Source organism: Sciurus vulgaris (genome assembly GCF_902686455.1).
Source record: "Sciurus vulgaris genome assembly, chromosome: 2".
In the NCBI taxonomy this organism is placed as follows: domain Eukaryota; kingdom Metazoa; phylum Chordata; class Mammalia; order Rodentia; family Sciuridae; genus Sciurus; species Sciurus vulgaris.
The window spans coordinates 91,832,308-91,844,809 of record NC_136462.1 but is presented as its reverse complement, the minus strand read 5'-3'; the positions used below and the strand labels follow the sequence as shown (position 1 = coordinate 91,844,809).

Here is a 12,502-nt window from a genome sequence, read left to right as displayed (position 1 = left end):
CACTTGGAGTAATCAATGATAAAACTCAAGAAACACTAAGTCACATTACAAAAATAATTTTAGGTAAGAAGTGACAAAATATAAAATTCATCTGGAAAAACCCTAACACACAGAAGAACTTGCTAGTATTCATCAATTCTACTACATATTTTTTCATAGTTCAACATGTCTGAAACTAGGATGCATCTTACAATCAATGGCAGTTTCTTCTTTTTTGAGACAGGGTCTCACTATGTTGCCCAGGTTGGCCTCAAATTCCCAGGCTCAAGTGATCCTCCTGCCTCAATCTCCCAAGTAGCTGGGACTATAGGCAAGTACCATTGTGCCCAGATCTTTGACAGCATTTTTTTGGGGGGTGCTGGGGATCAAACCCAGGGCCTTGTGCTTACAAGGCAAGCACTCTACCGACTGAGCTATCTCCCCAGCCCCTTTGACAGCATTTTTGATGCAATGAAATATGGTAAGAATGCTCTCTGAATCACATCTCAATGGGGTTACTCTAGGTCTAACCTACAGAAACTGAAAAAGATCTTTGGAACAGATATATTACCACCACAGTAACACTTAAATTAAAATCATGGTTAATACATACCCTAAACCCAGACAATAGTATTAAAAGTATCTTATGAAGCAGTATTTGCTTCACTAAGCTGGGGATATGGCTCACTGTTACAGCAGTTGCCTACCATGGGACAAGGCCCTGGATTTGATCCTCAGCACCAAAAAAGAAAGAGAAATTCAACAGACAGCCAAGCTTAAATAGTGGCCAACCTCTAAAGTACACTGGAATGTTAATCAAGTATGGCTTTTAGATTTGACACCCAAATACTGAAAACATTTTCTCTTTCAGTATCTTTTATATATCATATAATGTTAAAAAAAAAAAAAAGGAATCACAATTTTCCTTTACTCATACGACTATATGCTACAAGTTCATAAAATAAAAGCAATATCTATGGGAGAAGGGAAACATACTCAAAAGGTTAGAATAGAGTCTAAGCTTTATGTGTGAAGGTTTAAGTAAAACAATTTTATCCCAAGGCTGTGGTTTCAAAATGAACCAAATGCCATGAGCAAGATAGGATTTGACCTTTGTTTTTGATGTGTTAGAACTGCCACCTCATTAAAACTGTAAATCCTATAAGGATCAGATCTTAATCTATTGTTTTCCCCCAAAGTATCTAACACAGATGTCCTTTACTAAAACAATTACCAAACTGCATGTTTCATTTTGTTATGGCCAGGAAAGGCTTTTACCTTTTCTGTGATTCGGTCTATTTGTCGATTCTGAGCTTCAATTTCATTGCCCATGTCCAGAGCCATGTTCTTTAGATTTCCTAGGATACTGCCCACTTGAGTCAGGTTCTCTTCCATCTCATCTTCTCTGGCATCATTAGTTATACTGTCACAAAAGGAGAGTTAATTTAATATTTTTTGTTCAGTTGCAATGAACCAAGTCTGGATTTAGTTTTCATAAAAATGAGTAATCAAAAAAAATGATTTAAAAAAATGGTAAGTAATTAATATTATGCTCAGCAAGCGTTAGATCCAAGGGAATACAGGTTACTATCCTTGGGAGAAAAACAGAAGTGCCTTAAAGCCACATAAGAGATTAAGACACAACTCTAGAACAACATTTCTCAAAGTGTGATTCCCAGTATCACCCAGGTACCTGTTAAACACAAGAATATATTAATTCTCACACTCTTACAGATTTACTGAATCAAAAACTATATTTGGAGCCCAGCAATCTGTGCTTTTGTTTTTATTTTCCCCCTACCCCCAATAGGATCTTGCTATGTTCCCCAGGCTGGCCTTGACCTTCTGTGCTGGGCTCAAGTGATCCTCTTGTCTTAGCCTCCTGAGTAGCTGGGACAGGCATGCATGCTACCATATCACATCAATCTATGTTTTAACAAACCCTCAGGAGATTCCATTAAGATTCCATTAAGAACCACTGCTTTGAAACTGATTGGAAGCTGGGCGTGGTAGCACAGGCCTGTAATCCCAGCAGCATGGGAGGCCAAGACAGGAGGATCCTGAGTTCAAAGACAGCCTCAGCAACAGTGAGGAACTAAGCAACTCAGTGAGACCCTGTCTCTAAATAAAATACAAAACAGGGCTGGGGGTGTGGCTCAGTGGTTTAACACTGGATGAAGGTCAAAATATGGCCTGGTACCTTATTTTTATAAATAAAGTTTTATTTAAACACAGCATGCTCATTTGTTTACATATTTTCTCTGCTTGCTTTCTCTGACAGAGCTGAGTAATTTCAACACAGACTGAAAAGTCTGAAATATTTACTGACATCCAGTCCTTTATAGATATCGTTACAGGAATCTAGCCAACCCCTGCTCTAGATGTTACATTCTGTAACATACTTATCCTATTTGAGAAGTAAATGTCTACTTCAGTAATTTGGAAAGTACTGAAAAATATAGAGAAATGAATCCCATCATCCATGAACAACAACCATAGTCAACATTTTGTCTGAAGACAGATTTTTAAATGCATTTTTAAAGTGGAATAAATATTATTTCTGTTTGGAGCATTAGGGTTCCTATACAACTACACCCAATCTCCTAAGTGAGTCATTCATTAGGAAAGGTATACAAATATCAGGAAGAGCTGGCATACCGTTTAATGTATCCACCACTGGCTGCTCCTGAAGTTGGTTGCTGAGGCTGACCATTTGTTACTCGGCCTGGTTGCTTAGATACTACATTGCTAGGTGAATTGTCTCCACCATCTCCCCATGTTGCCTTATAGGCCTTACCAGACTCAAAGTTCTTCGTCCTATATGAGAATCAGGAGTTCAGAAACATACCAAACAGCAGGAGAGGAAGGGTTGTGATTATTAGTGCTAGTTACCTTAAAGATGACCCTAATACCTTTAGCAGAAAAGCTGCAAACAGCTAAATCTAGATTATCTATACTATGTTCCATGGTAATATAAGATATGATAAAGATTAACGATGTAAACCCACTACCATTAAATAATTTTTAAAAGGTCTAAATACTACTACTATTAAATCTGCTAAGCTGTCAGCAAGTAGCAAAATGCAATTATTTGATTTTTCAGGCTCCTCAGTCTGTAGCACTTCCCAGAAAAGAGATTAATGGATGCCAGGGGAAAAAAAAAAACTTTAGGAAAAGTGTTCTAGATGCCTTAAGAAGTTGCTTGGAGGCATCTGAGATGTTGAAGAGGGATGACAAAGTAAGTCCACTGAGTAGGCAATAATTTGACCCTGTTCTTTGCTCCTTCTTACTGGACCAGAGTAGTTCTGGCTGATCAGTTTTATGTGCTTTTATTTTACATGAAAATTTCAAAAAAAAATTTAAAAAACAAAACAAACAAAATGCCATAAAGCAGGCACAGGTTATTTCCAAATTGGACAATCATTTGATAAATAACCACCTTGCCACACTGGTGCCAGTTACAAATTGAGGGTTTTTTTTTATTTAGGAGTTTACCTTTCCTTCTTGTTTAAAAAAAAAAAAAAAAAAAAAAAAAATCCTAAGTCTAGGACTCTTAAAAATAAAAGCATATGCTTTAGGTCAAATTGAGATAGCCAAAATTAGTCATCGCCAGAATTTTGCCATGGGATATACTACTCAAACTGGGGCAATTATCAAGTAAAAGATAGGAAAGTGGCTTTTAAATGACTATTTCAAAAAAGTGACACAAAACTTTCACAATTTGGCTATATACAAACTTTTACTCAATTTTAGTTTTTACTTTTATAGAAACAAAAAATAAAGCAGTATATTCCTATAATACTAATATCTGATTCATTCACAATGAGGAAGTCTCACAATTGCAAAGTTTGCAAAAGCAGAAAAGAAATTCTATGGAAAAATGGCTCCTTCCTTAATAGGCATGTGAGGATTAATTTCTGGCAAACCTAGAATTGGATTTTAGACATTATTAATTTGACAGAAAGGGTACTACCTTTTTTCCACAAGGCATTGCAAAAGATACAATTTATGAACACTGAAAGTACCTTTTTTAAAAATATGTTTTTTAGTTGCAGATAGATACAACACTTCCATTCCATTCATTTATATGTGGTGCTAAGGATTGAACCCAGCATCCCAGTGGTAGGCGAGTGCTCTACTGCTGAACCACAATCCCAACCCTGAAAGTGCCTTTCTTGGTTCCACTTTAAGTTCTCATATTTCCTACTTATGCTATTTTATTAGTATGTTTATTAATCAATCATATTAAATCTTTGCTGGAATAAGGTGGGATACACAATTTTTAAATGAATATTTTCATAAAACTGACAGTTTAGTGAACCAATTTACACATATTCTTTGTTAATAGTAAGTCCCAGAGCAGAATAATAGTACACAAAATATCAATATAATAGTTTATCAGAAAGCTAATAAGTTTTTCGTTTGTTTTATGTGGTACTATGGACTGAACCCAGGGCATCCCCCATTCTAGGCAAGAACTCTACCATTGAGCTATACTTCCAGTCCAATAACTAGAAGTATTAATTGAGGTAAAATAAATGGGACTTTTATTAGGATGTCAGACTGTGAATTCAAAGGTGACTAATGAGATACTATGTTTTGAACTCTCAGCACAGAAAGAAGACTAGATTGGGACAGAAATTATGGGCTACTGGTCTACCCAGGTTTCAACTTCAACTAGACTGTGAGTTAATAGTTCATGACTACAACTCCACAGATTAACAACTAGCATGTTTACTTTTTGGCCCAATACACCCTAACTCTGAAGTCTACAGCTAGCTGAATAAAGTTGGAATAGGCTATATGAAAAACATCTAGGTTATTTTAGTACACACTAAGAAAGAATGGTTCTGACCTGTAATAGAATTCTTTTGCAAACTAAGATTTGCAGCCCCTTCTGTGAAGAAATTAGCCTTCATGATGATAAAATGCTTAATCAACTTCGTTATAAACTCTGTGTGTGTGGTACTAGGGATTGAATCCAAGGGTACTCTACCACTGAGCCACATCCCTAGAGTTTTTATTTTCAATTTTGAAAGAGGATCTCACTAAGTTACCCAGGCTAGTCTCAAACTTGTGATCATCCTGCCTCAGCTTTCCAAATTGCTGGGATTTACAGGCATATGCCACTGAGCCCAGCTATGTAATAAATTTTAATGAGATTAAGAACTTAGTTTGGAGCTGGGCAATCTGGTGCACACCTGTAATCCCAGTGACTCAGGAGGCTGAGGCAGGAGCATTGTAGGTTCAAAGCCAGCCTCAGCAATTTAGAAAGGTCCTAAGCAACTCATTGAGACCCAGTCTCTAAATATTTTTAAAAGGGCTGGGAATGTGGCTCAGAAGTAAAGTACTCCTGGGTTCAAACACTGGTACCAAAAACCAAAAATGAACTTTGGTAAATTAGATTTACACTTGATTTGTCACTTCTTTGGAATCTAATAACCTTTAACTATCACTTTTTCTTTCATTTAAATGTCTCATTTAAGAATAGCAAGTTTGAAAAAAGGATCTGAAATATTACTTCATTTAGGAAGCTGCTATGAAAGCAGAAAATACAGTAACTATCAAGATATGAGCACAAAAATGTTAACGCTTTCTTTTTCTAGTTCTGGTTGTCAACAAAAATAGCAAAAAAAAAAAAAAAAAAAAAAACCAGGCTAAATATTACCTATTATTCTTTCATATTGAGGAGAAAAGGATTAAATATTACCAATTGTAACATGAGTGAGTGAGTATGTGTTTTGGATGATCAAGCTACAGGGAAAAAGAAAAAGGCAAAAAACAAAGGGTAGGAATCACATGTTTGTTTTTTCAGCACTTAATCATTGTCTTCATAATTTTTTATAAACATCCAAAATTAAGGAGGAATCAATACATTAAAACATATAGTAAACTGATTAAAGGATTAACTCCCATGAAAAATTAAGCTCTGTATTAATTCAACATAAAATCACAGTAAGCTAATACAAGACATAATAGAAATTATGGGACAAATTATAACATGTTAAAGAAGGGAAATTCTTACGAAAAAAAAGAAGACACGGGCTGGGGCTATAGCTCAGTGGCAAAGTGCTTCTCTAGCATGTGTGAGACACTGGGTTTAATCCTCAGCACCACATAAAAATAAATGAAAAAAAGGTATCATGTCCATCTACAACAAAAAATATTTTAAAAAAAGAAGACACTACACATGGTAACATTTAAAATTTATATCCCACCTTATTCCAAATAGGATTTAAGATGACTATATTAGCGATTAATTCCTGAGAATTCCTTGATTTGGTAGTGGCCTAAATCAGGGGGAATCCAAATCATTAGAAACAAAACTTGAATGGAAGAAATCCTGATTCAGGAACCAGAAAGGAGTAACGAAATTTAGTGAAGACAGGATGCTGAAATCAAAGTCCTATGAAGTAAGAGATGCATTTAGCCTCAATTCCCTTACCTTTGATTAAGAACTAGACTGCAGCCACTCTCTACAAAGATCAACCTATTTAAATCTTAGAATACTTTGGGAGTATTTTTATTTTGGAAATATTAAAGTTAGCAAAAACTTAGTTTTTGGAGCCATTAGTCAAAGGGAGTTATCAAAAGATCTTTTTGTCAAGTCCATCTTTTGTCAGGTAGCACCCACCCATCTAGAACAAATTCACTTTACATTACACACCACAGCATACTTTTTAAGACAGTCTCCAACATTCACAAAACCATGCACATGCACAGAAAAGCCATTTGAAGCATCACCTTTAAGTAGCAGGTTAGCAGCCCAAACTGCGCCATAAGACTGCATCTTAAAGTTACTGAGCCCGGCTTCTGATGTTAAATCTTCATTTTTAGTAAGCAGGTTAGAAAGGAAAAGATTAGGTGAGAGAATGAAATACAGAAAATAGTAAATGCTAGTCAAACAGAACAGAAGCAGATTTAGAGTTTTAAAAACATAATGAATTCAAATTCCTGTCTGGTTTCAGAGAAACAACCAATATCTGAGAATCTAGATAAAAAGAAAAACAAGAAAACTATTTAAAACGTAGCACACTTTATTTTTCCTCAGAATATTATTAGGATGATAATACCTTTTCCTGAAAGAAAGTACTAATGGTGATATTGTGAAACTTGCTTGCTTATTCCTTAGAGATTATTAATGTTTTTAAATTATTTGTTATGTATTTTATTTGCAATGTAATTTTTTTGTTTTGTTTTGTTTTTTTTTTGGCAGTGCTGGGGATTGAACCCAGGGTCTTGTGCTTGCAAGGCAGGCACTCTACCAACTGAGCTATATCCCCAGCCCTGCAATGTAATTTTTAAAAATCTTTTTATAGTCTAACAAATTGCTCAAGGCCATTCAATCCACAATTATTTACTGAGCATCTATTATGGATCAGATATCATGTAAGGCATAGCATAAAAAAACAGTAATGATAAATAAAACGGGCAGGATCACAGGTATGCCTTATTGATATTTGTTATCTCCAGTGAATAGGACAGAGGAATAACTCAACTGTTGAATGCTATTTAATTCATTATTTATTTTAATCACTCCAAGCTGAATTTTTAACCTTAATGTGACCTAAGATTAAAACAGAAAACCTATCATACCAATTCTGAACTTCTCTAGCAATTGGTCCAGAAATACCATTGTCTTCAAAGTAGGTGCCATTATGTTAGGTGATAGTTTAAGTACATTATAAGAGAATCAAGTTAAGACAGTAAAATACCTTGCCTAAGAATTATTAAACTGAGACATCAAGCAGCTTACTACTCTTTGATTTCCCAGGTCTGCCTTTTTTTAAACTCTTGTTAATTAAAATTACAACTTATCAGTTAGTACAAAAAATATAGGATTAATTTGGAGGCTAAGGCAGGAGGATCACAAGTTTGAAGCCAGCCTCAAAACATTAACAAAACCCTGTCTCAAAATAAAAAAAAAAAAATAGGGCCGGGGATACAGCTCAGTTGGGAGAGATTGCCTTGCATGCACAAGGCCCTGGGTTTAATTCCCAGCACCACCAAAAAAAAAAAAAAAAAAAAAAAAATTAATTAAGTTAGGTTAAAAAATAAGGACTGAGGATATACTTCCATGGTAAAGTGTTCTTGGGGTTCAATCAAGAGTATGAGGGGTGGAGGGGAATGTATATACACATACTAGGGAATGAATAGAGGATTAGGAGAAAAAAAAACAAAGAATATGTATAGAAAAAAACAAAAAATGCGGGATTTTTAAAAAAATCTATACTGTGCTTTTAGAATCAAAATGTTTAATGTCATTTATCTGAAATTTTAAAGTCTAATCCTCATAGTTTATTATTAAATTCTAATAGTTCCTTAGGAAAAATTATCTGTAGTTATAATTTCCACATGGGCATGGGGATGTAGCTCAGTGTTAAGAACACCTATCAAGCTTACATGAAGCCCTGAGTTCAATCCCCAGCACTGGAAAAAACAAAAACAATGACAACAAAAAACTTTGCTTCTAATTCCAAGTTCCTCTAAGTAAAACTATTTTTCCATATCTTATATAAAAATATTTGCTGACCTAGCTCCAATTATCCTTTTGAACAAAAACATCTGAAAGAACAAATCTACAGAAGACAGCTTTTATTCAGCAATACACCAACAAACATCAATAACAAAAAGGTTCATTCTTTTCTTCTCAAAAGTCAAGCAATGTAGCATAGAATTCCATGACAGTACCTCATTGTTTACTTAACTTTTTCAGAGGAAAAAAATACTACTGTAAATTGGAAACAGTCAATACATAACTGTATTGTATGCATCTATGCTTGTTAGTAATGTCGCCACTGGAGGAACAACATTTATTCACTATAAAGAGTGCTAAAAACTTTCCATAGCTTCAGTTTAGGTTACCTGTTTTTAAACATTCTCAGCCTTCCCACACCCTTGTTTTTTTTCCGTGAAGAACTGGGGATTGAACCAGGGCTGCTTTACCACTGAGCTACATCCCAGTCCTTTTTATTTTAAGACAGGGTCTCACCAAGTTGCTGAAGCTGACCTTGAACTTGTGATTCTTCTGCCTTAGCCTCCTAAGTGAATAGGATTATAAGTGTGTACTACTTCCTTTTAAAAAATTATATGTATGTATGTATGTATATATTTACTTATTTATTTATTTTACAGTACTAAGGGTCCACAAACCCAGGAACATACTTCTACTGAGCTATATCCCTGGTCCTTTTTATATTTTATTTTGAGAGAGGGTCTCACTAAGTTACAGCCTGGCTTCAAACTTGTGATCTTCCTGCCTTAGCCTTCCAAGTTACTGGGATTACAGGTGTGTGCCACCATGCCTGGCTTCAGTGTGTATTTTGTAGCCTAATGAGTTGTGGCACCATTATGGAAAAGAAAAACAAAAACAAAGCCCCTGACTTTCAGAGTTTTTTAGATTTCTGAATAGCAGATATGATTGTAGACCTTAACAATTACTATGTGTCAATCCAAAATGAGAGAGAAAGTGACAGAGACAATGTGGACCTGAGCTGTAGTAACTACCAGTTAGTATTATCAGAATACTAGCATTATACAAAGAGGAAGTTCATGTTATGACTGTTTATACACTGAGCCCAACTGAAACAGATTATCAGATAAGATTAGAAAGATCAAGACATGGCAGGAATGATGGGAGACAGAATCCAGAACAAGGGATGTCACAGCAGCCAGAGTCTCAATGTATAAAAAGGAAATGGAAAAAAGGCTATATATATATATAAATATATAATTTTTTTCTAGTACTGGGAACTGAACCCAAGGCACTCTACTACTAAGTGAATAGGATTATATCCTCAGCCTTATTTATTTATTTATTTATTATGAGACAGGGTCTTGCTAAATCACCCAGCAATTAGGCAACTGGGATCCTCCTGCTTCAGCTTCCCAAACAAAAGGGATTACAGGTAGGCTCCAACATGCCCAGCCAAGAAAGGCTATTAAAATCAGACATCTTTAAGCTGGGATATTACTTTTTCCTCTTCAGGGAACAACTATTCGGTAATAAAAACCCCTTGCTCTGAATCCACTGAGAAAGGGTTCTGCTAAGGTTAGAGGCTGAGGATTGCTAGGGTACTCTACCCTTCTTCCCACCTGTGTCAAGAAAAGCTTGCCTATGCTTGGCTGTGATACAAAAGAGAAATATAATAAATACTTCTACAGCTCCACTTTCCACTTTTTATGACCTTTGATCATTTTAGGATTCACTGCCCTTCTCTTAATCCATGACTTAAAGCTGATCTTGCCCTAGACTCTAGAGAGGACCTCTTCTTTGTTCTTCTAACATCTGATCTCAAGGAAATTAATCTTCCTCCCTCCTATACTCCAAGAGGGTATAAGGAACACAGGAGAAAGGCACAAGTGTGCAAAACATAGTTGAGAGTTTGAGTCACATAATCTGTGCACTTAAAACGTGTTTGCTTAAAGTAACCTGCTAAACCCTGACTGATAAGTCATACTTATTAAAATGTGGACTTTCAAAGAGTAAACCAAGGTTGAAACATGTCAACAGACTTGTGTTGAAATAGGAAGCCTAAGCTGGGTATGGTGGCACATGCCTATAATCCCAGCAACTCAGGAGGCTGAGACAGGAGGATCACCAGTTCAAAGCCAGCCTCAGCAAAAGTGAGACACTAAGCAACTCAGTGAGACCCTGTCTCTAAACAAAAAACAAAACAGGGCTGGGGATGTAGCTCAGTGGTTGAGTACCCCTGAGTTCAATCCCTGGTACCAAAAAAAAAAAAAAGAGAAGTCAACGGAGAAGGCTAGGAAGAACACTGTGAAATCTTAATTTCTCATGATCAAAACTACAACTAAAACAAGACAGCATGCAACTTAAATCTATCCTATCTAGTAGAAATGGCACAGATAATGCTGTCACATGAAAACACTTATCTGAAATTATGAAAGAATAACATAAGCTCCTCCATTTCTAACTCTTGAGGAGTAAAAATGCTGAAGAATTTGTAAACCTTTGTATGCCATTCTTGGTTTACCTTATCAATTGAGACAATCAAATGGAACTACTAATGTTTATGAAACTCCTTAAAAACAAATATTTGCAGCAATATATCATTCAACCTCTAGACACTGTCATTTCAACTAAGAGTGTAATTCAAAGTTGTTTTGTTAATTGCTTTTTAAGAATAAAGAAGAGGGGCTGGGGTTGTGGCTTGGTGGTACAGCACTTGCCAAGCATGTGTGAGACCCTGGGTTCAATTCTCAGCACCATATATACATAAATAAATAAAATAAAGGTTCATCAACAATTAAAAATATTTTAAAAAATAAAGATCTTTAAAAAAAAAAAAAAAGAAGAAAGAAGAGTTCCTTAAACAGAAGGGAAAATAATGGTTAACTGCCTCAGTCCAAACTTCATCTTAGTCTGAATACATACAATGTTCACCAACACATGAAATCTGGTTTACCCAGGGGTAAGAAGACAATGTAATATTCACAATGTTATCCCAAAAGAATGAATTCCTTCTATCAAGCATAATCTCACACATTGTACATAAATGAGTTACAGACTTCTCATCTCCTTGTTTACTAGAGACTTCAAATCTTTAGTGTCTTTTTTGATTCTTCCCTCTTCATAAGCAATAGTTGATTTAAAATAAATTCTTTGAATCACAGTTTCCTCTCCAATCTTATGGTTAAAGTCTTATTTTACAGATCTCAGTAATAAAAGAGATTTTTTTTAATTTTTTTTTTTTTTTTTTTTTTTTTTTTAGTTGTCAATGGACCTTTATTTTATTTATATGTGGTGCTAGGAATCAAACCCAGTGCCTCTCACAGGCTAGGCAAGAGCTCTACCACTGAGCTCTAATCCCAGCCCTAATAAAAGGTTTTTAACTGGTCTTCTAGTGTGCAGTCATAAACTTTGATCTACCAAGCTCATAGTTTGGCATACAAATTCATCTACTATGTACTTAAATCTTATTTTCTACTTCTTATCTCTTCCTTACTGTTGCTTACTTTGTACTTTCCACAGGAAATGCCCTCCTTCTCACTCCATGTTTTGTTTTGTTTGGTGTTTTGTTTTGGTGCTAGGAATCAAACCCTGCGTCTCCCATGAGCTACATCCCCAGTACCTTCTTCCCTCCATGTTCAGCCAAATCCTTCTAGTTGCTCAAAATCCAACTCCTGTCCTATCTCTTCTATAAGATGTTCTCTAACCTAACCATTATCAGTTCTATGTTCCTAGCCTTAGTAGATACCACATGATCTCATACCAGATTTATATATTTTCTACTTTTCTTTCTCATATATTCAGTCACATGATAAGTCTTTTGAAAACAGGATCTAACTCCTTACTCCCTTGTCCATTTCTCATGTGCCTACTACAGAATTTGTGTTTTGTTAACCCTCCTTGTCTGAAAGGAAGACATTAATTTTACCCTGTTCTGTATCATCCTGGTATATATATATTTCTTCAATCTTTTTGTGTATGAATTAAAACTGGATACCAGGATTAGTCAAGTCATGCTTTCCATGAACATGCCTACTTACATGAAAAGTT

General features: G+C 35.4%; 1 protein-coding gene across 4 annotated transcripts in view; it reads right to left on the bottom strand.

The window, feature by feature from the left end:
• The window catches only part of SNAP23 (synaptosome associated protein 23), a 31,104-nt gene that overhangs the window by 1,475 nt on the left and 17,127 nt on the right, over window positions 1–12,502 (bottom strand). For 3 of the 4 annotated variants that reach the window (XM_079129051.1, XM_079129050.1, XM_079129053.1), the window contains 3 exons: window positions 6,940–6,970; window positions 2,638–2,798; window positions 1,258–1,402 (listed from right to left, as the gene is read on the bottom strand). In XM_079129051.1, the coding sequence (XP_078985177.1) occupies window positions 1,258–1,402; window positions 2,638–2,798; window positions 6,940–6,970 (337 nt within the window). The remainder of the gene's footprint in view (window positions 1–1,257; window positions 1,403–2,637; window positions 2,799–6,939; window positions 6,971–12,502) is intronic. The other variant, XM_079129052.1, reaches the window with a different exon arrangement.